Source organism: Schistocerca americana, chromosome 5, assembly GCF_021461395.2.
Source record: "Schistocerca americana isolate TAMUIC-IGC-003095 chromosome 5, iqSchAmer2.1, whole genome shotgun sequence".
Taxonomy (NCBI): Eukaryota; Metazoa; Arthropoda; class Insecta; order Orthoptera; family Acrididae; genus Schistocerca; species Schistocerca americana.
The window spans coordinates 388,972,347-389,000,198 of NC_060123.1; the positions used below are offsets into that span (position 1 = coordinate 388,972,347).

At 38.4% G+C, this 27,852-nt stretch overlaps 2 protein-coding genes across 2 annotated transcripts in view; one reads left to right on the forward strand and one right to left on the reverse strand.

The window, feature by feature from the left end:
- The window catches only part of LOC124615454 (NADH-quinone oxidoreductase subunit B 2-like), a 56,133-nt gene extending 32,523 nt beyond the window's left edge, over positions 1 to 23,610 (reverse strand). The window contains exons 1-3 of the mRNA XM_047143355.1: positions 23,452 to 23,610; positions 22,884 to 23,003; positions 15,305 to 15,408 (exon numbers count right to left, since the gene is read on the reverse strand). Of these exons, the coding sequence (XP_046999311.1) occupies positions 15,305 to 15,408; positions 22,884 to 23,003; positions 23,452 to 23,476 (249 nt within the window). The 5' untranslated portion in view covers positions 23,477 to 23,610. The remainder of the gene's footprint in view (positions 1 to 15,304; positions 15,409 to 22,883; positions 23,004 to 23,451) is intronic.
- LOC124615453 overlaps positions 23,608 to 27,852 on the forward strand; it is a 103,390-nt gene continuing 99,145 nt past the window's right edge. Inside the window, exon 1 of the mRNA XM_047143354.1 lies at positions 23,608 to 23,739. The gene's annotated coding sequence lies outside the window, so the exon portion shown is untranslated. The remainder of the gene's footprint in view (positions 23,740 to 27,852) is intronic.

Genomic DNA, 27,852 nt, shown 5'->3' on the forward strand with positions numbered 1-27,852 from the left:
AATTTCTTAATTCTATTCAGGAAAGTCAGGCCCATGTCTCTATGATTTTTAAGAGGCCTACATGTCTTTCTGACCAGAGGAGATTCATTTACCAATGTTCTGTATAAATCAAAAGTGTTCAAACAAATAATGTCTTTCACTCCACCATGCAAAGATTGTATTAACACCTATGCTTGACTCGAGGAAATCAAAAGTAGGTGTGGGGAAGCAGCACAATAGGAAAGTCCCCAATCCTTTGGAGAGGGGCATGGTTGATCAGCCCTGAGAGCCCACTGCAGGAAGTGTAAGGGATGGGAGTACCGTTGCCAAAGTGGGCAATGTTGTCATAGCTGTGGCATATGACACTATCATACATGCTAGGTGCAACTGCTTGTACATCTTCTTGACTTATTTACAAGTAATTTAATCCAGAGGCTTATATTCTTGTAATTTCTTTCCTCCCTGGAAAATGGTGCAATCTGGTGTGCAGGGAGACTGATTCTTTCCACAGGTGACACAGATGGGGGGAGGGGTAAAAGGAACATTTGCATACAGTCGTTGTCCACAATATCTACAAATGGGGTTAGCATTGTAACGCGAAGACATGTGCCCGAATTCCAAACACTTGAAGCACTGCCTAGAGAGGAGAACATATGGTTTCACATTGCTTTGATATACCATCACATTCATCTTCATCTTTTCAGGCAATGAGTTGCCTTCGAAGGCCAAGATGAAGGCACTGGTAGCAACCCCTTTGTCCTTTGGTCCCCTATGGACACAACAGACAAATTGTACAATCCGTCACTCCAAGTTGGCATCTAGCTCATCATCAGATTGCAAGAGCAAGTATTGCTGGAAAATGATGCGCTGTACCATATGTAGACTATTATGAGGAGTGACAGCCACTTGTACATCACCCAGCTTGTTACAAGTTAGCAGCAACCATGACTGGGCAGGGGATGCTGTTTTAATCAAGACTGTTTCATTTTAGAGATGGCTGCCACTTCCTCTAACTTGTCCTCTTTGTTCTCCACAAAGAATAAGGGCTATGTGGCCCACAAGAAATTCTTATCAGTCCTTGTGCAAACCAAGTATTGGATGGAGTATTGCTATGCTTGATACTTAGTCCTGCGTTCCTCCCACAGTGTAGCCACTGAAGGAAACATTTCCAGATCATATCTCTGTGCATTAAACAAGTACTTCGCTGCCATAGAGACTGCTGGGGCTATTGGCCACCAGCAAAGCACAACTTCACCACTTACACAACTTCGCCACTTCATTTGCAACTCATCCGCCATGCTGCCACCCACTCCGAACTGGGGCTCTCCCCAAAGGGGCCACCCAGCCTCAGCAATGGCTGCCTGGCCAGTAACATGTTGCTTGGAGTCCTCACGCCCCAGTCACACCGGACACATACTCCCTGGCATATGTCTGCAGCTTGTGGTCTTGCAATTGCATTCTTGCTTCCCGAGCACAGGTCCCGGGTTCGATTCCCGGAGGGGTGAGGGATTTTCACCTGCCTCAAGATGAATGGGTGTTTATGTTGTACTCATCATTTCATCATTATTCATGAAAGTGTCAAGATTGGACTGAGCAAAGGTTTGGAATTTGTACGGGCGCTGATAACCGCACAGTTGAGCGCCCCATAAACCAAACGTAAACACCATCATCATCATCATCATCATCATCATCATCATCATCATCATCATCATCCTCCTTGGCATACATGGGGATCTTTCACCTCAGGCACCAACAGTGCAATCCCTATGTGGTCAGAGGGCTACGACTGTGCAGGTACTTGACGATCCCTTCACAATACAATGGCTACCATGCTGGGATTTTTGATGTACTTCCTTATTAAACGGAAGGGGGTGCGGACATGGAAAGACACAAAAGTGGAGCATACACTGCACTGGGTGACCTTCCCTGTATGATCAGCACTTCTGGAGAATTTTGAATGGTAGTTGAAACTCAACAATGGGAACTATGTATTTATTTAATGAAAAGTTGTAGAAAATGCAAGGTGGAAACTTGAGTCCCAAATCATAAACCAGGTCCAAGCAGGTCCGCAACAAGAAACCATCTGATGGAAAGGCAGAAGGGGAATGGGATACTGGAAGTACAAGCTTGAAGCACGGAAAGAAAGTAATGCTGCAAAGGCTGGGGCCCCGTGGAAGCCAAGCACATACTCATGAAAGAGTTGTGAGCCTCTTGGGGGTGCGTGGGAGAGGGGGGTTGAGCAATTTCTGAGACCAGTCTGCATATACATGTGGATGCAAAAAGGAGACTTGAATTTATATTGATAGAGATGATAAATTTCGCGAGTGTGTTCATGTTGTGAGGTAACAGAATAGTGTAGCACTTGATCCAGTGAAGTACTTGATACCAAAACATGAGCATAGAAATATTTTATAGCTACCGCTTACATTTTGTCAACTCATTATTTAATGTTTTACGAGTTCATAAATGACTAAATGAATATTAATTTGATTTATACGGAGTATTTTCATATAAAATTATGGTCTCATAAACTCTTGTGACATAACATAGTAATTTTAGTTGTGTTCAATATTATATTGCACAATCAACTGATCTAAAGTGTAAAACTTCTGTAAGGGATCTTGTATAAATGTTAAATACAGTAAATTTAAGTTTCATGAAAATAATTTTTTGCATATTATATCACACAATATTTCATGCAGAATATTAACTTTTGTCGAAATTGGATTTATTTTTGAAACATTTCCTTTCTTGCAAAACATAACGTTGTACTCAAACATTTGTAACCTTGCAACTTTTAATCACACTGACCAGTTACATTTACATAATAACCTGTCAAAAGTCTGAATAACCACCTTTTGCAGTGTGGACTGCTGCAAGACATGCAGGAAGAGAGAGTCCGAAGTTCTGGAAGTACCGACAGGGAAGTGGAGTTATGTCAACACCAGCGTGGCCAACTGCGCTAGGTTTCCCTGTTGAGGATCCATGGCGTGAACAGTCTGAGGCAGTCCCACAGATTCTGATTGGGTTTGTTTTTCAGGGCAGTATGGTAAACTAATCCAGGTACTTCTTGAACCATGCATTTACAATGGCAGCATATGACATGCTGGATTGTCCTGCTGGTAAATGCCATCGTGCTAAGGAAAAAAAACTGCACGTAGGGGTGGACTTGGTTCCCAAAGGATAGATGCATACTTGTATCGATCCATTATGCCTTCCAGAATGATGACATCACCTAGGAGAGGACGAGGAGGAGGAGGAGGAGGAGGAGGAGGAGGAGGATAGTGTTTAACGTCCCGTCGACAACCAGGTCATTAGAGACGGAGCGCAAGCTCGGGTTAGGGAAGGATGGGGAAGGAAATCGGCCGTGCCCTTTCAAAGGAACCATCCCGGCATTTGCCTGGAACGATTTAGGGAAATCATAGAAAACCTAAATCAGGATGGCTGGAGACGGGATTGAACCATCGTCCTCCCGAATGCGAATCACCTAGGGAATGCCATGAAAACATTCCCCACACCATAATGCTCCCTCCTCCAGCCTGGACCCTTCCGACAATTTTGCAAGGTGTTTGCTTTCAGATTTTTCACACTGTACACGCCAACAGCCATGTGTCCAATGGAGAATGAAACATGATTCATTTAAAAAGGGCACCTCTCACCACTAAACAGATGTCCAGTTGCGGTATTCGTATACAAATTCCAGCCTTTGTTGCTGATGAATAGCAGTCAGCATGGGTACATGAACCAGGCACCTGCTCCGAAGGCCTTAACACAGCAATGACAATCAGTCTATATCGCAAAAGTTGTTTACTTTTATGGTGTGGTAACTGGTTTCAGTCACTCTACACCTAAACCTACATCTTTACTCTGGAAACCACCATGAAGTCCATGGCAGAGGGTACATCCCATTGTATTAGTTATTAGGTTTCTTCCCATTCCATTTGCATATCAAGCATGGGAAGAATGACTGACTGAAACCCTGTGTGTGTGTGTGTGTGTGTGTGTGTGTGTGTGTGTGTGTGTGCAGGAATTATTCTAATCTTATCCTCATGATTCCTATGTGAGCAAGGCATAGTTGGTTGTAGTATATTCCTAGAGTCATCATTTAAAGCCAGTTCCTAAAACTTTGTTAATAGACTTTCTCGGGATAGTTTCTTCAAGAGTCTTTCAGTTTCAGTTCCTATGTCTATGACACTCTTCCACAAATCAAACAAACCTGTGACCACTCATGCTGACCTTGTCTGTATATTTTCAACATCTCCTGTTCAACCTATCTGGTATACGTCCTCCACACTTGGGAGACTTGAGCAATATTCTAGAACTTATCACAGGAGTGAGGATTTGTAAGCAACCTCCTTTATAGACTGATTTTTCCCCAGTATTCTACCAATAAATCACCTGCTTTACCCATGACTGATCTTATGTGATCATTCCATTTCATATTTCTAGAGTGTGTTACACCCATGTATTTGTATGAGTTGGCTGATTCCAAGATTGACACATTGATATTACGGCCACAGGATATTACATTTTTTTTCATTTTGCTGATTGCACAGTTTTACATTTCTGAACATTTAAAGTAATAAAAAAGTATCAAGGCTTTCATGGGGACTTGTTGACAAACTGCCTGTTGGCTTCTGTCTCAGGTTCTTCAGCCAATGTTTGTCAGATGACTTTCAGACAGACATTGGTCGAAGAACCCGAGACAGAAACCAACAGGCAGTTTGTTATCTAAAGCAAGTTGCCCTCTTTGCACCATTCAAAATCTTATCAAGATCTGACTGAATATTTATGCAGCTCCTTTCAGACAGTACTTCATTATAGATAACTGACTCATCTGCAAAAAGTCTGAGGTCACTATTAATATAGTCTGCAACGTCATTAACATACAACTTTAACAACAAGGATCCCAACACACTTCCCTGACACACACCTGAAATCACTTCTACATCTGATGATGACTCTTCATCCTAGATAACATGAGTGTCCTCCCTACCAAAAAGTAATCAATCCAGTCACAAATTTCACTTGATACCCCATATGATCATACTTTTGACAAGAAGCGTGGGTGTGACAGCAAGTAAAATGCTTTTTGGAAATCAGGAGATATACTGCATCTATCTGACTGTCTTGATCCAAGTCCTGTGTGAGATGGTTTCACATGTGATTGATATTTTCAGATCCATGCTGGTTGGCATTGAGGAGATCATTCAGTTAAAGATAAATCACTATGTTTGAGCTCAGAATATGTCCTAAGATTCTACAACAACCATCGTCAAGGACATTGGACGGTAGTTGGACCTGTGATAGATTATTGTTAGAAGAGGGGTTAATGCAGCCACAAATTTGGTACAGAATCTAACAGTGATTCCTTCCAGCCCTGGAGCTTTGTTCAATTTTAATTATTTCAGCTCTTTCTTAACACCATTGACGCTAATACTTATTTCATTCATCTTTTCAGGGGTGTGAGGATTGAATGGAGCAGTTCTCCTGGGTTTTCCTTTTTAAAGAAACATTTGGAAATGGAGCTAAGCATTTCAGCTTTTGCTTTACTATCCTTAATTTCAGTTCCCACCTCATGCATTAGGGACTGCACAGTAACTTTGGTGATAGTGACAGCCTTTACGTACAATCAGAATTTCTTTGGGTTTTTTGAAATATTATTTGACAATATTCTGTTATGGTAGTCATTGACAGAACCATAGATTGCTCTCTTGACACCCAAATGAGCTTCATTCAGCCTCTATCTATTTATAGCCCTATGCTTTGTTTTACACCTATTATGCAGTAATCTCTGTCTCTTCACAAGTTTCTTTTCACCCATGTTATGGACTGTTCTACTGGGTACATATCTATTCAGAGCATGATCAACTATTCATTTAACTTGAGCCATAGTTCCTCTGCAAGCTCCTGCCCTGTGCTGAAAGTTTCCGTCTTCCTCACTGATATATGACACTTCTCGTTTTATAGTTTACTGAACATATAGATAAGAAATCTACTCACCAACAGCAGCAGGGGAACAAACACACAAAAGGGCTTCACTTTCACAAGCTTTCAGAGCCAGTGGTTCCTCCTCCTGGCAGAAGAGTTGAACGGGCAGGAAGAGGGGTGAAAAATGGATTGGAGAGGTTTGGGGAAAAGGTGCAGAAGTCACCCAGAACCTCAGGTAAGCAGGGACTTTCCGGACAAGATGACAAAGGAAGACTGATTGTTGGGGACTGCACGAGACGAAATTTGAAAACCTGAGAGTCTGAAGGTAGAGGACAGGGTAGTATGCAAGAGAGAGATTACTACTAAAACATTGTGCACGAGTTAATAAGAGTGAAAAGCTAAGTGCATTGTATGTAACAGAGGTGGGAGGGGGACAGCAAAAATAGACAAGTCAGAAAATGAAAGGTGTAGAAAACTAAAATGGGGTGAAGAAAGAAGTAGTTACTGTGAATAAATGCCGATACAGAAGGAATTAATGTAAATTAAGGCCAGATGGGTGTCAAGGACCAAGTACATGTTTTAGCACTAGTTACCACCTGTGGAATTCTGAGAAACTAGTGTCTGGGGGAAGAATCCAGTTGACGCATGTGGTAAAACAGCAACCACGGTCATGGTCATGGCTGTTATGTTGTACAGCATGCTCTGCAACAGGATATTGTGTGTTGCCTGTATACACCTTCTGCCTATGCCCATTCATCCTGACATAACTGGGTTCTAGTCATGCAGATGTAAAAGACCAAACAGGGTTTACATAACAGCTGGTATTTGACATGTCATTTCACAGGTGGCTCTCCCTTTGATAGTATATGTTTTGCCAGTTACAGGGCAGCTATAAGTGGTGGTAGTAGGGTACATAAGGTAAGTCTTGCAGGGGGGATGGTCACAGGGGTAGAAGCTATAGGGCAGGGAGATGGGTCCAAAAAAAAAAAAAGCATAGGGTCTGACAAGGATATTGCGGAGATTCGGAGGGTGACAAAAAGCTACCAATCTCTGCAATATCCTTGTCAGACCCTATGATGCTTCTATACCCATCTCCCTACCCTATGGCTCCTACCCCTGTGACGGTCCCTGCTGCAAGACTTGCCCTATGCACCCTACTACCACCACCTCTTCCAGCCCTGTAACTGGCAAAAAATATACTCTCAAAGTGAGAGCCACCTGTGAAATGACACATCATATAGCAGCTGTTATGTACACACTGTTTGGCTTCTTACACTGGCATGACTACCATCCAGTTATCAATCGGGATGAATGGGCATAGGCAGAGGGTGTATACAGGCAACACACAATATCCTGCAGCAGAACATGCTGTACATGACAGACATTACTTCAGTGCCTGTTTCACCACACACACCACACGGATTTTTGCTCCCAGACACCAGCGCCTCAGGATTCTGCAGGTGGGAACCAGCACTAAAATAGGTCCTTGTTTCTTGCCACTCACGTAGCCTTAATTTACGTTAATCCCCTCTCTCAGCTTTTCTTCACAGTAACTACTACTTTCTTCACTCCATTTTAGTTTTTACATCTTCCATTTTCTGACTTTTCTATTTTTCGCCATCCCCCCTCTCACCTCTGTTACATGCAATTCACTTAGCTTTCCACTCTTATTAACTTGTGCACTATGTTTTAGTAGTAATTCATGCCTTGCATATTACCCTGTCTCCCACCTTTAGGCTCTCAGGTTTTCAAATCTCGCCCAGTGCAGTCCCCAATAATCAGTCTTTCCTTCTCATCCTGTCCGGTAAGTCTCCCCTGACCCGGGATTCTGAGTGACTTTTCTGAGCTGTACTGTTTTCCCTAAACCTCTCCAGTCTTTTCCTTCACCTGTTTTCCTTTCCTTTGAACTCTTCTGCCAGAAGAAGAAAGACACTGGCTCTGGAAGCTTGTAATAGTTAAACCCTTTATGTGTGTGTGTGTGTGTGTGTGTGTGTGTGTGTGTGTTCGCTGCTGCTGCTTGATCATTAGATTTTTTTTTATCTAATCAAGAATTCATTATTTTTGTTGTTTCTTAACATATATATCTTTCTGCTTGTTTTAGTAGTCCTTTGTACTTTGGTAATTATTGTTGTCACAATCACATAATTGTGACTGATCCCAGTTTCAATGTGGACATCCTCAGAGAGGTCAGGCCTATTTGTTGCCATTAGATTCAATATACCCCGTGTGGAGTTGCTAGTCTCCCATCGGGCGCCTCCCCAGGTGGCGGATAGGGGAATGCCCACCAGATATGGAGGGTACCGGGGAAATAAAATACCCGGGGTGGACCAAAACTAGCAACTACTGCCTTGTAGTGTAGGTACTGGATTACCAAAGGCTAAAGGAAGAAAACCTTGAGCAAAAATTACCTGGTCCTCCAGGTTGGGGGTTAATGCGATGGGCCAACTCCCCATTCATTGGAAAAACCTCACTGGTTAAAAAGCCTATAAGATTACAGCAGGACGGATATAATAGGAGACGAAAAAGGCTAAGAAAACGGACTGTCTTAATTGGTGTATGGAATATACAAGGATTACAAAATAAAGTAGGAGAAGTGATTAAAGAAATGGAGGCTAGAAATCAAGATATTATTATACTCCCAGAAACTAAGAAAAAAAGACGAGGTATTGAAAGAATAGGATCATATACACATTTCTATAGTTGTGTCCCAAAAAATCAAAGAGCAAAACGGGGGATATCGATATTGATGAAAAACAAATTCAAAAGAATGGTCACAAACTGGGAACCTATTGATGAAAATCTGATTAAAATTAATATTGATATTCATGGATACAAAATTACTATTATAGGAGTATATGGAATAAGCGAAGATGAACCAATTTGTAAAAAGGATGATTTCTATAATAATTTAAATGGAATCATAGAGGATATCGGGAAAACCAGGGAGATTATTATTGCAGGGGATTTTAACAGTAGAACTGGAAGTAAAATTGGAAATAAAATTATAGGACCATTTGGAGAAAATGTTATAAATGATAATGGTAATAGACTTATTGATATCTGTGAACAAAATTCATTGAAAATATTAAATGGCTTTTATCAACATAAAGAAATACATAAATACACATGGCATAAAGATACATTGAATCAAAAATCAATAACAGACTATATTATAATTAAACAGCAAACGAGGATAAAAATACATGACATAAGATGGTTGGTTGGTTGGTTTTGGGGAAGGAGACCACACAGCGTGGTCATCGGTCTCATCGGATTAGGGAAGGATTGGGAAGGAAGTCGGCCGTGCCCTTTCAGAGGAACCATCCCGGCATTTGCCTGGAGTGATTTAGGGAAATCACGGAAAACCTAAATCAGGATGGCCGGACGCGGGATTGAACCGTCGTCCTCCCGAATGCGAGTCCAGTGTCTAACCACTGCGCCACCCCGCTCGGTCATGACATAAGAGTATATAGAGGGGTAACTCTTAGCGATCATTATTTGGTAAATTCCAAATTTTTATTTCCCTTCAGAGGAAAAAGCACTGAAGAAAATCGAAATTGCCCTATAGAAAATATACAAACAGAAATCAAAATTCCTAAATATAATTTGAATAGTTTTGAGAATGAAAGCACAATATTTTTATATCAAAAGAGATTAGATGAAAAACTGGTAGAAACAGAGTTTGATAATACAGAAGATCAATATCATTATATTGTAAATAAACTACATGAAGCCACCAAGGAAGCTTTAGGAGAAACAGAAGAAACACGTACAAACCATCCGTTATACTACTGGAATGAAGAAATTAAAAAGGAAGTGAAATTAAAGAAAGAAAAATATTTAAAATGGTTAAATACCAGAAATCTTCAAGATAAAATAGAGCTTAATGCACAACAAGCGAAAATCCGGAAAAAGGTTGCAGAAGCAAAAAACAAAGTTTGGGAACAGTCATGTCAAAAAATTGAATCCTATATTGGTGGTAAAAGAAACACAGAAGCATGGAAAACTATAAAAAATTTAAGAAGGAATTCCAAAGAAACAACACATATTAAATATATTACTCATGACTCTTGGGAAAAATATTTTAAAAGTTTATTAACAGAAAACAGGGAAGAATACTTGGGAAACCCTGAATATAATGAAATGATAGATCTACAAGCAGAGAATTACATCCGTTTGGAAATAGAGACAGTAAAAACTGCAATAAAATCTTTAAAGAATGGAAGGGCTACAGGCATTGGAGGTATTCCTGCAGAATTATTAAAATTAGGAACAAAGAAATTAATGGAATTGTTAAGAAACCTTTTCGAAAGATGTTTAAATGGGGAAGATGTCCCAAATGATTTGAAAGTAGGATATATTTCAGTGATACATAAAAAGGAGTGAAAGATGAGTGTAAAAATTATAGGGGAATAACAGTGACCAATACCTTCAGTAGATTATATGGAAGAATTATTAAATATTTGTTAGAACAAGAATACAAAGAAAAGGAGGCTGAAGAACAAGCAGGTTTTAGAGCTGGAAGATCAACAATTGATCATATCTTTTGTCTACAACAAATTATTGAAAAAAAAAAAAATGGTTCGGGCACAACCTATACATTTAGTATTCATAGATATAGAAAAAGCCTATGATAGTGTGCCTTTATCCAGTTTATGGAAAGCTTTAATATCAATAGGAATAAATCCAAGAATAATTAAAGCAATTCAAAATTTATATAAAAATTCTATTTCAAAAATAAAAATTGGTAAATATCTATCACATGGATTCCAAGTCACAAAAGGATTACGTCAAGGATGTAGCATCTCACCTACATTGTATAAAATATATACAGAAGTAACTTTACAGAATTGGAAGAAAAAATGTCACGCTATGAGAATACCAATAAATGATAGAACAATATACTCGTTACAATTTGCAGATGACCAACTGATTATGAGGACAGAGTATATGACCAGAAAATTGATTCAAGAATATAAAAAAATCAGGTCTAAATGTAAACATGAATAAAACAAAGTACATGGTAATTGGTGGAGTGAATGGAGACTTAATATTAGAAGAAGGGATGGGAACAATAACAGCTACTGAGGAATATAAATATTTAGGTGTGAAAATTACAAATGATGGGAAACAGGACAAAGAAATTAGATCAAGAATAAATTCTGGAAAGACGACAATCTCTTTATTGAATGGAATTCTCTGGGACAAACACATAACAACTGATAACAAAATAAGGATTTTTAAAACAATAGTTAGGAGCATTATTACATATGGTTCAGAAGTGTGGACAACAAAATGGCAACTGAAATCAAAATTATTAGCCACAGAAATGGATTTCTGGAGACGTTCAGCAAGAATATCAAGACGAGAAAGAATAAGAAATGAAGTAATCAGAGACAAGATGAAATGTAAAAATTCAATTATTGATTTCATCCAGCACAAACAACTTAAATGGTATGGACACATCAGACGAATGGAACAGGAAAGGATACCAAAATGCATAATCGACTGGGTACCAATTGGAAGAAGAAAAAGGGGACGACCACCTGATACATGGATGCAGGGAGTTCAGTCAGCAATGAGGAAGAACAACATTCCTGAAGATTTATGGACAAATAGAGAAGAGTGGAGAACAATAATTAGTGACTTACTGTAATCTAGAATAGGTGCTGGAAAAATGTACTCACATTGTAAATCCAGAATAATAATAATAATAATAATAATAATAATAGATTCAATATACTTCCATCATGAATGGGGTTCCTAACTACCTGTTCTAGGGAGTTTTCAGAGAAGACACCTAGTAATGTTTCACAGAATTCGTATCACACCCACCACTAACAATTCTGTAATTTTCCCAATTAACTATTGGATGATTAACGTCTCCACCAACAATGACAGTATGATTGAGGAACTTACGCAGATTATCTTCAGACCAGTATGTCTCTTAAATCAACAAAGTAGGCCAGGAATAATACAGCTACTAATCTTATGTAACATTAAATAAGCAACACAGTTACAAAACAAATATATCATGCATATACCCATTGGTGAAACACTGAGTCAATGTGTGGAGCTGAAAGGCACCTATCATCAATTAGTGGGTAGCAGAGGGGTGCTCAGGTCATAAACAGAGCACCACCCATCAATCCACACATGATCGGTTGAACAACCAGTAACATCAAAACATGCAAAATAGTATGTATAAAACTGCATATGTTTTTGGCTTTTGTAACTAATGTCAGCTGTTCATTGTCTTATGGTCAGCATTGCTGACTCTCAATCACACAGCCTTGGGTTCGATTCTCAGCCACATCAGGCATTATCTCAGCTTGTGTGTGTGTGTGTGTGTGTGTGTGTGTGTGTGTGTGTGTGTGTGTGTGCGCGCGCGCGCGCCTGTGTGTAGCATATGCACACCAGGCAGCTGAGATCATCACAGAGTGGGTCCCCTGGCAAAAAATCCGACACATTTTTTAAGCAACATTATAATCTTACGTGTCTACTATATGAAGTCTGTATAATTAGGCGCACACTATTGTGTGTGTTTTAATGTTATTGGTTGTTCAACTGATGATTTGCATATCAACGGGCAGGTGCTGGCTCCATACATTGACTCCACACATCACTAATGGATGTATGCACAACATATTTGTATTCATTTTGTAATTATCTTGCTTATTTACAATTTTATAAGGTGAATTACTATATTATTCCTGGCCCACTTTACTAATCTCAGGGATAAACTGGTCTGAAGATGGTCTATGAATGAAAAAACCAGTTGTTGTTGGCATTGTCTTTAGACCAGAGACTGGTTTGATGCAGCTCTCCATGCTACTCTGTCCTGTGCAAGCTTCTTCATCTCCCAGTACCTACTGCAACATACATCCTTCTGAATCTGTTTTATGTTCATCTCTTGGTCTCCCCCTATGATTTTTACCCTCCACACTGCCCTCCAATACTAAATTGGTGATCCCTTGGTGGCTCAGAACATGTCCTACCAACTGATCCCTTCTTCTAGTCAAGTTGTGCCACAAATTCCTCTACATTTCAAAAACTTCTATTCTCTTCTTGTCTAAACTATTTGTCGTCCATGTTTCACTTCCATACATGACTACACTCCATACAAATACTTTCAGAAATAACTTGCTGGCTCAAATCTACACACTATGTTAGCAAATTTCTCTTCTTCAGAAACGCTTTCCTTACCATTGCCAGTACAAATTTTATACCCTCTCTACTTCATCCATCATCAGTTATTTTGCTCCCCAAATAGCGAAACTCATTTACTATTTTAAGCGTCTCATTTCCTGATCTAATTCCCTCAGCATCACCCAATTTAATTCGACTACATTCCATTATCCTTGTTTTGCTTTTGTTGATGTTCATCTTTTATCCTCCTTTCAAGACAAGACAATTGTGCAGAACTATACCACACAGTACAGCAACAGCTCAGCTGCAACCAAAGGCTCTGCAAAATAACACAGAGCATCTACTATGAGAAACTACCATTAAGCCACTTTAAGAAATTTAGACCCTTTCGAGATCTTCTAATCTGACGGTTTACACATGGTAATGAAATGAGTTTCTCATTAATGATAAGGCCCAGGAACTTAACTGATTCAATGAAACTAAGAACGGTATTCTTCAATCACAGTTTGGATCAGTTTAAACCATATCATCTATGAGTAAAAGTAACACACACTTATTTAAACAGAAAATTTGAAGCCTGTGGTTTTCCTCCAATTCTAGCCTTTCTAGTGTTAGTTGTAGATGTTGACGGTAGAAGATAAGCAAAAGACAAAAATTGTCCACAAAAAGAGAGCAGCAGATATGATTTCCAATTGTAGATGATATGCTGCCAATGGCTACAGCAGATGACACATTCCCAAATGACACCATTCTTCTGCATACAATGGTCTAAGAATCCTCACCAACTCTGAATTAAATATAGGATCCTGAGAGGAAGGTCGCACTATAGTCACAAGATGGCCCTGAAAACTATATTCCCAAGTTTTTTGGATGATATTGTACCATCATGTAGTACCAGAAGTGTTTTCAATATCAAAAAATATTCCAGCCAAGTACTGCCTATGTAAAAAGCCTCCTGTATTGTCAAGTGCATGAGTATTGGCTTGTCACGTGTAGAGTGGTACCTATGGGAACCACAATGAGGATGAAAGAGTTTTCAAGCTGCAAACATCCGTACAAAGTGGCTGTTGAAAATTTATTCCATTGTCATCCCTACACAATTGTTAAGTGCTACACTGGATTGGTGCAATCATTTCTGGGTTTCAGGTACATCATGTTTCCCTTCAGGGCTTAGTATGGCCACTGCAGTAAGCATTACCTTTCCAAAGGAGCCTTCTCATCACTTCCCGTACACCATTCCTGAGGATGTGAAATGATTAATACAGTGAAACTTCTTTATAACGTTCCTCCATATAATGTTTTCCTCTATGTTACATCTGTGGTTTTTTTTTCCTTTTTTTTTTTTTGTTCTGACTAAAAGCCCATATAAACGATGTTAAATTTTCCTCTTTACTGTGTTTCCTCTATATTACAATTTCCTCCATGTAATGCTCATATTTTTGGAACCCTGGTCAATTATTTACCTCTTTATGACGTTTAAGTGACTGGATGTAGACGCATCGTTTTCCGTTCTGTGGATACACAGTTTGCACCGACTCGGAAAGCCCTTGCGATCTTTTTGGCGCTATTTACTTTCACCCATCCACATACTGGGCCCCATGTTTCAATTACAAAAAAACTAATCATTTGATACATTGATCATTTGCAATGAATATCATATTACAGTGTCGTGAAAATTTAAAATGTCATCTATGGCACCATTTGTCATAGCTGATTAGTGGCATCCCGATCTTCAGTAATGCCCTATAATTATTATTTGGAAGCCTTCCTCTTCATAGTGTTTTCCTCTATACAGTGTTCAGAATTTGTGGTCCCTTGAAAAACGTTATATAGAGGTTTCACTGTAATTGTAAAAGTTCTTGCCATAACTTTTTTTGCTCTCTCCTTTTGTTCAAGGAATTCAAAAGTTTATAAGGTGCTCAAATTCTGAATTGATATAGAACATGCACGAGCTCACTCACTTGCCATGATGGCTAAATGGCACTCCTTGCATCACCATTTCTGATTATGAAAACTATCAACACAAACACACACACATACTCACAAATAAACTGATAATGGAAAATCTGCTGCTAGTTTATTTTTGAACTGGTGATGAGCACCAAATGATTTGACTACCAACTTTGCAGGTATACTCTAAATTTCTATTTCCTATCTTTCTCCAGCTCTATTATAAGAGTTTACTTGGTATTACTGCAAGTTTTTTTCTGTTTGCAATGAAAGTACAACTGAAATGTAGCATTACCTTCCGTCCCCAATTAAGCAAGTCGTCCAGCCTTGCCAACGCATATTCAGCCAAGTTGCTAGTGTTTTGAAATGGAGAATATGGTTTTCTAGTTGCAGGTACAGCTGGAAAGACAAAAAAAGTAAAACAATTCTCATTCTAGACTATGAAAAAATGCCATGGAAATACACACAGAAGCTGTGGAGGTCATTTAAATTAAAGGAGTGCTGTAGAAAAGTGACATGATTACCACTGATGTTTTATGATTTCTTATTTATTCATGATATGCAAAATACACCAATAGCACCCGCACTGATGTGGTTTTATTATTTATAGAAAGTAACTATGTAAAGATATTTAATAAAAGGAAAACAGAATGTATATTCTCACTGGAAAGAATCCATATGTGATCCTCAAAATTCAGAAATCAAGAAAAGTGACAGAATAATCGTTCTTCGTGTTACGTATAGAAACATCTAAGGAGATAACTCAGTCTTTACCTAATGTTCACATACATGGTGAAATGGATAAGGGGAAGGACATTACAATGTTGCTGCAGAATTAAACACAACCAGCAAGGAGCCAATACTTGATGGAAAATGTATTGTGATGTACATAAGCAGTCTAATACTAACTGAGAGAAATGTCTAACAGCGAGAAATATCTAACAGTAATTAAGTTTTCTTAATCGGTTTAGTAAATTTGGACACACAGATTGGGTGGAGATTTCATTTTACCAAGTGCAGATGGATGCAGCTTTTCTGCAAGACAAGGTAGGGCTGGCAGTTTGATCATGCTTTGCGGCACCTGCTGGTTTGGCGATTACTCCATGCAGCTGCATCCTTACATAAAAGACACACTGCACCTTGACAATGGACTACATCATGAAGAAAAAGATGAGAGAGAGAGAGAGAGAGAGAGAGAGAGAGAGAGAGAGAGAGAGAGAGAGAGAGAGAGCGACTACTCTGGCTAGAGAGTTGGCTCTGAACTGTCTATCAATTTGTAACACAAGATGTAATTACCAAATTATAAAGGCAGGCAGTTACTGTATGGGATGTTCTGAGATTGAAAGGAAGAATATACATATGACTTCAAAGGATGACTTACATTAATTAGTAGCTTATTAGAAATATATAAGTACAATTCCATTTCAAGGACAGGCAAAACCACACACGAAACCAAGTCCACAAAAATAAAAATAGATATCATGAGGGGAGATACACACCAGACAAATAAGTCAGTATTTTCAGATAAGTAAATATCAGCATCCAAATTAGTACAGTAAGTCACCTCTCTGAATATCCATCATACAAAGCAGGAAACATCCCAAAGATTTAAACTTTAAAAAAGTAAGTAACAAAGCTCTTCATTAAATCATTTATGTCCAACTGTCCAACCCAGAGGAAGCCTAACAAATGTGGTTAAGAGAGTTAGAGAAAGTTCAAATACAAGTTTAAATTATCACAGAAATACTAAACAGACTCCAACAATAGTTTTTAAAAAGATAAAGGTGTTTTGCCTCATGGAAAAGCATGCTCTCGAAACTTTGAAACCTACTATAAACCTGCATATAAAATCAGTATAAATGGATTGACTTAGTACTGATGCCTCCAACTGGAAGACCACAGAAAGGGAACAAGCGTTTCCAATGTAAAATCACCAAAGGGCTTAGAAAGATGAAAACAATGCCAGTGTTGAAAAATATGAAGGGATGAGAAATGATTCAAGTGACATGGTACAAACACTGAGCAATGGTGGCTAGCAATTTTTGAACCAAACTGAAAAGTTTTTAACAAAATTTCCTATAGAGAAGTCAAGAAAATCTAGTCTCATGTGAGCATGAAGAATGGCAATGAAAATATTATTAAAATGAAGCCAACATGCATAGTGTAAGTGACTGATTTCCACAGCATCAAAGTAAATGTCATCAGTAAACATAACCACACACAAAAATACAGCAGTCTACGAATATTTCACCTGTAAAGAGGGACCATTGGTTTACTAAACAAGCATAAAAAATGTACAGCTTATTTTATTACACTAAACTAGCTGAATCCGGCCACATTTTATTGTAGCTCAGTCTGCTTAAATGGAAAAGAAAGAAAAGAGAAAGCACTTTTTTGTAATATGAATGGGAATGTGATATACATCCTAATTTCTTCTCCCTGTATCTGTTCATCTTGCACTTCCCCTTTGTCCATCTCCTCCTCCTTCCCCTTCTTTCCGTCCATCTTCTCCTCCCCCCTCTTCATCTCCTCCTGTCCCCCTCTCTGTCCATTTCCTCCTTCCCGTTTTCTATGTCCATTTCCTCCTCCTCCTCCTCCTCCTCCGCCGCCCTCTCTCTGACCTTGCGCCTTGTTTGATTGTTATTTGCAAATCCTATATAAAGATATGTTGTCTATATGTGCCTACACATTTATTACTGTAATGTGTAAAAATTTGTAGTAATTGGAAAGATACATTTTGAGATTTTTGGTAATAATGTTTCCCCTGTGATTACATATATACAACATAGTATTGCAGATGGTATATAAAACCATGCAAGTATTTGAGTGCAATGTGTCAAAATTTTAAAGCAATCTCTGAAGAACTTTCAGAGATTAATACAATCAGTCGAGAATGTGATTCTGAACAAAAGGACATACATTTTTATTTATACAGATTGATGTATTTTTGTTTTTGAATTATTGTGACCATATTAAAAAAAACGAGTGAAAAAAAGAAAGATATTCAACATGACCGCCTACTGTTACATTATAGATCTTAAAACTTTTTTCATTTTGCATCTAGTGCCGGATTTATTGTTGTAAATTAGAGATTTTTTTAGCTTTTGAAATGTAAGGTTTGTACCTGTACAGAGATATAGGTAAGGTTGAAGGATAGCAATTTGGTTGAAAGTTGATGAAGCCAACAAATATGAATACAAGATCTCAGCTGTGGTGAAATAATGATCTGTAACATAGCCTGTGCTCTAGGTTAGCTAGAAAGGTGACAGTTTTGTTGTGAATGTTGGAAGCAATATCGAAAGTATCATTTAATCTCTGTGCCATGGGTTATACAACTGCTTATTTTTAGTTGAATAGACCATCATGATTGACATTTGCAACATCAAATGTCTCTGGGGATTTTGGAACAGCTTCTCTTTGTGAACAGTTTGGACAGTGTGTGGATGTCATGAGTAAAGCAGGAAATGGGCAAGTTTTATGAATTGGCCTCTCTTACATTTTCATAGTTAATTTACAACATTCGTGCATCATATACTCCAAAATAATTGGAGTACTGTCTATTATGCAGTACAGGTTTTCTGAGTTTACCTTGTACTTGTACATATTTATAACAAAAAGTGTAAATATGGAGGGAATCAACAACTCAAGCAATGCTACAGATCTGTCTGTAACTATAACCTTTTTTGTATTCCCATTCACAAAACCTAAAGCTCAGGTTATGCTTCAGATTACTATCACCACAACAAAAGAGTTTGGTGGGGGGGGGGGGGGGGGGGCACTATCACTATTAACCCTCAAACAGAGTGGTGACTTCTTAGTATCATAAATCGTGTTGTGGGGTCCAAAAGTATACCACTCAATTTTATCCATGAAAATTAATTTACTTCTCTGTCATTAGAAATTTATATTTATAAATTCCTTAACTGCCTATGTTACAACACAAAATTAAGTCAAACTAAAAAAAATCTCTATAAAAATCACAAAAGGAAAATAAGTTTATGCAACACTACTTAACATTGAAATGAAATGCAATATAAAAATTCAAACTAGTTTATTGTATCAGAAATAACATGAAACAGTAATAGATTGCTGTGAGATAAATATATAGTGTTTGAAAAATTAGCTGCATTTAATGAACATCAAAAATGAATTGATAAAGAGTTTTTCACAAATTGTCAATAATCACCCACATTCTCCTCTCCACACTCTTTACTGACAACCGAACGACAGGTTTGGCAAACTGGGCGACTGCAGCAGGTACAATACTGGTTTGTCTTTTTCTCACTGGCACATGGACAAAGAGCACATCGTTTCCTCTTTAAATCCAGAGTGGATATTTGTGATTTTGGGAGAGGTTTCTTCAAAAGTCCTGAGATTGTTACTCTTGGTTCTTTTGGTAGTCTGCCATTCAACAGCCTCTCATTGAGATAGGGTTCAGTAAGCTGCCTGGCAAGTGTCTCGATGAATTCAAACCGGGAAATAGGTAGCCTATGTACTTCTTGCAGGACGTCTGTCTTACATACGAGTTAACTCTAAGTATGTTCAGAACTGCCTAAAATACAGCAAGAGGTCATCTGCGTGTTCGTCTGCCTGTGCTGTAGGTAGCACACTTCTGGACAAGAGGGTATACGCCACCTTTTGTGCTATTGTAAAAGGAAATTATTTCTGGTTTTCCTGTTTTTGGATCTGCACTTTTTGAATGATGCATACTGGAAATCAAAATGACAGCTGCTTCCTTTTTTAGGGACATAAGAAATCAATGTTCTGTCATTTGTGAAGCCATGAAGTGTTGAACCATCCAAATGCCTTCTTAGATGGCTGGAATTCGGGTGGGATTTCCTTTTTGTTTTTCCTCAATGTACCAAAATAGGTCAACTTTCGTTTTTTCAACTCTGAAACTAATTCAATAGAGCCAAAGTAATTGTCAGCTGTCATGTTACGTTTTGTACTGTAAATGGGCTTTGCTAGTCTCAGGACAGATTGTGTAGGTTTCTGAAATTTCTTTTCTTCTGGTGTCAAGCCAATGTAATCACAGTTTTTTCCAGTGTATAAATAGGCATTCAGAAGGTAATTTGTTTGAGCATCAGCTAAAATCATTATTTTCAGCCCATATTTCGCTGGTTTGCTAGCCACATAAACCCTAAATGAGCATCTCTCATGAAAACCAACCAGCATTTCATCCACCCATGCATGTGAACATATGTTATAAGATGCCTGAGAATTGTGAACCATAATCCAAGAAATCACTGCTGCAGGGTCATTTTTCTTCCTCTCATCTCTGCTAGTTATGTCATAAAATCTTTGGCAGTAAAGCAATATCAGCACTCTCTTCATGGATAGTGTGGCACGGAACATATCTCTTCCCATGACGTCTGTTGCAAACATAGACTCCAGATTTTAATGATTAGATTTGAAAATGGCACTGAAGTATAATAATCCAAATAGTGCCCTAAGTTCGTTGACATTCATGTCTCTTAGTTCTGTGCACTGCTGATCAGAAAATTTTGATCGATATGAAGAAATTTTCACATTGGTATGACCCACAATTTCTTCTAGCATATCTCTGGTAAACAAACACTCTCATGCTTCCAATGGACTGCATAAGTCTCCCAATCGGCTTGCAGGGCCTTTCAATGTAGGAACTTTTATTACCAAGTTGTGGGCTGGTGTTCTCACATTCCTTTGAGGTTCTAGAGTGGACCACTTATACCTATTTCTGCCACAGAAACTAGATGATTCCCCTCTATGTTTATTTCCCTCTAATTTATCTGATTCACTAGAGTCACGGCTTGAGTCGAAACAAGGCCCCGGGAGTAGACAACATTCCATTAGAACTACTGACGGCCTTGGGAGAGCCAGTCATGACAAAACTCTACCATCTGGTGAGCACGACGAATGAGACAGGCGAAATACCCTCAGACTTCAAGAAGAATATAATAATTCCAATCCCAAAGAAAGCAGGTTTTGACAGATGTGAAAATTACCAAACTATCAGTTTAATAAGTCACAGCTGTAAAATACTAACGCGAATTCATTACACAAATGGAAAAACTGGTAGACGTCGACCACGGGGAAGATCAATTTGGATTCCATAGAAATGTTGGAACACGTGAGGCAATACTGACCTTACATCTTATCTTAGAAGAAAGATTAAGGAAAGGCAAACCTATGTTTCTAGCATTTGTAGACTTGGAGAAAGCTTTTGACAATGCTGACTGGAATACTCTCTTTCAAATTCTGAAGGTGGCAGGGGTAAAATACAGGGAGCGAAAGGCTATTTACAATTTGTACAGAAACCAGATGGCAGTTATAAGAGTCGAGGGGCATGAAAGGGAAGCAGTGGTTGGGAAGGGAGTGAGACAGGGTTGTAGCCTCTCCCCGATGTTATTCAATCTGTATATTGAGCAAGCAGTAAAGGAAACAAAAGAAAAATTCGGATTAGGTATTAAAATTCATGGAGAAGAAATAAAAAATTTGAGGTCCGCCGATGACATTGTAATTCTATCAGAGACAGCAAAGGACTTGGAAGAGCAGTTGAATGGAATGGACAGTGTCTTGAAAGGAGGGTATAAGATGAACATCAACAAAAGCAAAACGAGGATAATGGAATGTAGTCGAATTAAGCCGGGTGATGCTGAGGGAATTAGATTAGGAAATGAGACGCTTAAAGTAGTGAAGGAGTTTTGCTATTTGGGGAGCAAAATAACTGATGATGGTCGAAGTAGAGAGGATATAAAATGTAGACTGCCAATGGCAAGGAAAGCGTTTCTGAAGAAGAGAAATTTGTTAACATTGAGTATAGATTTAAGTGTCAGGAAGTCGTTTCTGAAAGTATTTGTATGGTGTGTAGCCATGTATGGAAGAGAAACATGGACGATAAACAGTTTGGACAAGAAGAGAATAGAAGCTTTCGAAATGTGGTGCTACAGAAGAATGCTGAAGATTAGATGGGTAGATCACGTAACTAATGACGAAGTATTGAATAGAATTGGGGAGAAGAGGAGTTTGTGGCACAACCTGACAAGAAGTAGGGACCAGTTGGTAGGACATGTTCTGAGGCATCAAGGGATCACAAATTTAGCATTGGAGGGCAGTGTGGAGGGTAAAAATCATAGAGAGAGACCAAGAGATGAATACACTAAGCAGATTCAGAAGGATGTAGATTGCAGTAAGTACTGGGAGATGAAGAAGCTTGCACAGGATAGAGTAGCATGGAGAGCTGCATCAAGCCAGTCTCAGGACTGAAGACCACAACAACAAGCCTAAAAATAAAATGACATTTCGTTGATAAGTAAACTTTTGACGTATGGCAAACAGAAACACTTACGGTGGGGTCAATAATGGCACCACCCAAACTTTACAGCTGTGCACTGAGAAAGAGAACAACTCGACAATGCTGCTAGTTCGTCAGGAGGTTCACCTTCAACTGCCGAGATGGTATGTAGAACCATCAAAAATAGAATTACCAACAGAGGAAATGGCACGTGTGTACAGTTTGACTGGTATCAAAAAGGACCCCACAACTCCGTTTGAGGGTTAATCTGATGAAACGAGCCAACTGGTGTTTTTGCCGTATTCCTGTTACTCTTTACAGAAAATAAAAAAAGTCGTTCCAGAGATTATTACGGGCACAGACTAATTTGAGAGTAAGTTACAAAAGAACATGCAAATTTCGCAAGGGCGAGGAGGAGGGAAATAGCGAGAGGAAAACTAATAGTGTGCAAAAGGTTCAAACCTATAAGTTCATGCTGAAATTTCTACAAAGTTGGAAAAAAAAGACCTGAATACAGAAAGGAGTTCATAAACCACTTATTTACATTATCAATGAAAACGGCAGTTCGCGGCAAGGAGTACCAACAATATAACATCCTTACCATTTGCTTTTGATTGCTGTGCTACAGTTGACTGAAATCGACAGTGTGAAGATAGGGCAGCACATGACCTTGCCGCAGAGTCCAAATATATATCGTTGTTAACCTTTGGCGTGTGATGCACTGAAAAAGAGAATATTGGTCTTACTTTATACTTTTTACTCTTTCTCTGCGTTCTCTCTTAATCAATTAGGGCCTATAATTAACTAACTAGGGCCTATGACAAAACAGTTTTCACTGAATTACCTATGCATGTGACATGAATATAACCCCCGCAACTAGCAGTAAACCATATAAAACTGCAAACATACTAAACCAAGCAGAATAGAGCAGTAGTTGAAAAATATGACGAACTGGTGAATGCTGTTATGTGACGCCACAATGTGATTTAGTGTCAAATCATTGCCCCCCATTTTTTATTTATTTTTTTTTAATTTATTAGGAATAATCGCACCACAGTCGCATTCATCAAGCTGAGTACAGTGCTTTAAAAATTCCACTTGCTTATGGTGCTGGCATAGTCGAACATCCCACACACATTCCAATTTCAATAGCACAAACATCAACTTACATTGTCTCAACGCAATACGCAACATACTGCGCTCCAAACACTCAAACTTTCACTATACGAAATTCCTCTATGTGACCGACACTACAAATGCAAAGCTGAAAGTAGTAAGATATCAAAGCAGCTTCAATCAAAGATACACCACACGCAACACCTGCGTATAGCAGACATCAGAGGATTCAGTCGTAGCCGTCGAGATGGCATTGCTGATTGGTTTATTTGTCATCCACGACGGTTGACGCTTGACATGTTAGCTGCAGAGGCTAGGGAATTGTCGGGGTGGGGTAAATGGTACGTAAAACCAGTTTTATGAAGTAAGTAATAAGGACGGAATCAAAGGTCAAGCATTGATAGAGTCGAATGTATATATATTAGTACTTATACCGGACGTTTAAAATTGTGATTGCAAGAGACAAATTGAATTTTCTCATAGAGTTTACTATCCAGTTCACTTAATGCTTTTACTGTTCGAAAATGAGAGAGTAAATAATCACTAATAACATATGACATTCGCAAAATTACTAGAGGTTTACAATGTGTCAAATGCACTTCTTTGTTGAGGAGTCGATCCTGCGTTTGTATCAGTGCTCGAATTCTATACCTGTTGATTGTTTGTATGTAACCTCATGCAGCTAATAGCGAAGACTTCGATGTCTAGGCTGAAAGTGTGCCCAGGAAGTTTTGTTGGATTTCAGCCATTAATTACGAATTGTGTGGCATTAGCTCACTGGCATTACTGCACGATTTCAAATACTTGCCAAACTCAAGAATTTGTAGTCGATCTTTTTAAACGATGTACTGTATACGTACCAATAGTAATATCTTATATCACTATATTCTGATTTTTTCTCCACACGAAAGTTGCCGATATAATTCAGCACATTCACACCGTTTACAAGTAAATGACTGCTCCTTTTAAATATAGGCTCGTTTGGTCCTGTAATCTGGTCAGTGAAACTCGAATATCGCAGGAATTTTGGGTACACTGCGTGCATAATAGTATTTAATAAAATCTTTGAGCTAATTCTCTTTAAATTTTGACCAGAAATGTAGGCATATATCCTGTGGGACTTGATTCCCTTTAAAGTTCAGTTTCCTCCCAAACAGTCCTTTATATGTGATAAGTGCATTGTGCAATAATAAATGCTAGTAATGTTGTATGTTCATGTAATACAAAATTTGTCAACCACTTTTTGCTCTGAACAACCGTAATGCGTCGGTTACTAAACAAGAGGCATTAACTGATTCGTATTTTTTAAAAGTGAAACAGCATAATCCTGATTGCTGTAATATCTTAAACAATCCATTGTCAAGTTTATATATTTTTGACAAAACTATTGCCAACACTTATTGTGTTTAGTACTTACATAAAATTTGTTGTACCAAAACAAAAAGGACCACTTTTGTTTGTGTGTCTATACACTAGTGACAAAGGTAAATTGAGACAATTAAGATGTTGTATTGCATGTAACTGTTTGAAAGTATTTAACTTCTATACTGACGGTTTTGTGCAAAATGGTCAAATGTATCAACCATATGCCATTCACTTCTGTGTAAAAGTTGTGTATTGGACTCCCCATTCATTTTTCAGTGTGGTGTGGAGATAAACATTAGACTTTACTACTGGTCAGATTGTTAACACAACCAGATTTTCTGCTTTCACATTCATTGGCTTCCCCAACTTTCAACCAAATTGTCACATTCCAACCTAACATAGACCTTGGGCTGTGCTACAGATAAGTCTGTTATCACAAACAAGATTTCAGGGGTGTCTAACATGTAACTTCAGTCCATGTCTGGACAAAGCCCTTATCAAGACTTCCCACGTGTGATGCTTCCATGTTGCTCCTGTATGCTTTCTAATGACATTACTCACATTCTATTAGGTCTCCATCTTTCCTAATCCCTTGGAATCCAGCAAAAAATTGTGCCTGATCCATCAAACACTGATTCACCTGACCATGTGCCCACACCACCTTAATTTCATTTTTCACTGTGCTCTTTTACCCGATCTATTTATTTGTTCTGTCTTTCTTAGTAATCCATAATATGCATCTCTCTTTCGCTCCACGAAAAATCCTCGGTTGTAAATGCTTTATGCGCCGAAAGTCTCTCTTTCATTGCCGTAGGTCAAAAGTGTGTTAGGCACATTGACTGTACACTTACCTTTCAAACCCATTGGAAAATTTGCATTGAAAGTCCTATTTAGTTTGTCACTACTAGTGCAGTCTATTTTTACTCTTAAATTCTTTCTCTTCCTGTTCATCCAGTCATTGCCTAAAACTGCCCTAAACATGAAATTTTCTCGCTTATTCTGTGTGTACTTTATTAAGTTGTAGAATTATCTTTTTTGTGTGTTTATTGTACATTATTTTAGTCTCATTATAATTGATTTTCAGGCCTACTTTCAGATTTGCACTATTAACTTCTTTTTCATTCTTGATGTTGACCTGCACTGTAGGCAAACAGTACAATGTCAATAGCAAACGAAGTATTTCAGATGTGCCCCAGTCACACGAATTCCTCCAACTGCGACATAGTTGCGTAAACAAACAGTGATCCAATACTGTTAAATGTTTTTTATTCCAGTCTTTGATCACAATATCAGTTCATTAGTCAATGACCGGTTTCAGTCCATAATGACCATACTCATCCTCATGGTGTAAAAAAGATCTGAGGGTGGTCATTACGGACTGAAACTGGTCGTTGACTAATGAACTGATATTGTGATCAAAGACTGGAATAAAAAACATTTGACACAATTTTTTTTACATTTTTCCACACTACAAATCTGGAAAATTCACTAGGTCTGCTGAGAACAGCTTTTGTGATACTTAATCGCCTTGCCTGACTGCTCTTTCAGTTCTAAATATTTCCTCTTCTGTTGAAATTGGTATAGGCAAGACTGAGTAGCAATTCAGATTCATAGTTCTGTTCTGTATCTACTTCAACAGTTGGCTTGATCCTTATCCTGATATTTTTTAAATGTGTTTAATTGTTAATTTAGTGAATATTTTGTACACTAGGGATTGGAGGCTAATATGTCTGTCTCCTTTTTTCTCAAAGGTAATAATTTCAGGGTTGTTCCTGTGTAGTGGAATTGACTTCTTTCCTGATCAGCCTTAAACACTAGGAAAAGGAGACTTGGGCATAAAGAAATTGCAATATAACTTTATTTTTCGGCACAACTACTTTCAGTAATACTGATTCAAAAATTGTACAAATGTTTTTGATACATTTAGGTAGGTCCAATTTTTTGCCTTTTTATATGCTTAGGCAATGTGATATGTGTGGGTGGTACTCCTCAGCTACCAAATACTTAAAACACGGGTGATTCCGTGTCAGATTTTGTTCAAATTTCAAAGACTGAAATGACTGTAGCTAAATAACTTAAAAGAGCATAATGTACGAATTGATTGACAAGGGCTATACATTTTTATGGATTTGTCAAATTGCAGAACTGAATCAAAATCTTCCATGCTACATCAATGGGAGAAATGCACTTGACTCACATCTTACTAATCTGTACAAGGACATTGGTCCTATAGAAACTGTGGTGGATGAACAATGCACCGGAATAGATGGTGCATTACTTGCAACTAATCAACTGTAGGTAGAAGATTTTGTTATAAAGATGGAATCACAAATCTCTAACATAACCATTCTCTACTTTGTTTCGAAAAGAAAAATAATATCTTAAAACTGTGAAGCAGAACCTTAGGCCTGGTGAAGTAATTGCATGCTTAATTTTGTTGAGTATTGGTCATTTCTTGTCCAAGATGCTGCCCAATGTTTTCAGTGGGAGAACAGTCAAGTGAAAATGGTCCGTTGACGATAAATAATGAAAATTGTGAGGTCATCCACATGAGTGCTGTAAGGAATCTGTTAAACTTCAGTTAGACAAAAAAAAATCAGTCAAATCTACAAACTGTAAATTCTCCTTAATACCTAGGAATTACAATTATGAAGACTGGAGAATATGTTATAAGGATACCCCCCCCCCTCCCTCCATCTGCACAGCTCAGAAAAGATAGTGGTGGAGGGGAAGATCCAGATAGGCTGGGTTGTTAAGCTGCCATTAAAGTCTAACATATTATGTTCTGCTACATGTTGTGCCAGAAGTTGGTCTATTTTGCTCTTGGCCACAGTTTGGCGGTGACCATTTATCCTGGTGGATGTGTGATTGGTAGTCGTACAGATAGAAAAAGCTGAGAAATGATTGCAGCAGAGCTGGTATATGATATGCCTGCTTTCACAGGTGGCCCATCCTCTGATGGTGAGAGATAAGTATGTGACAGGACTGGAATAGGATGTACTGGAGGGGGGGGGGGGAATTGGACAGGTCTTGCACTTACGTTTTCCACAGAGATATGATCCCTGTGCTGAGGGGTTATGATTGGGAGT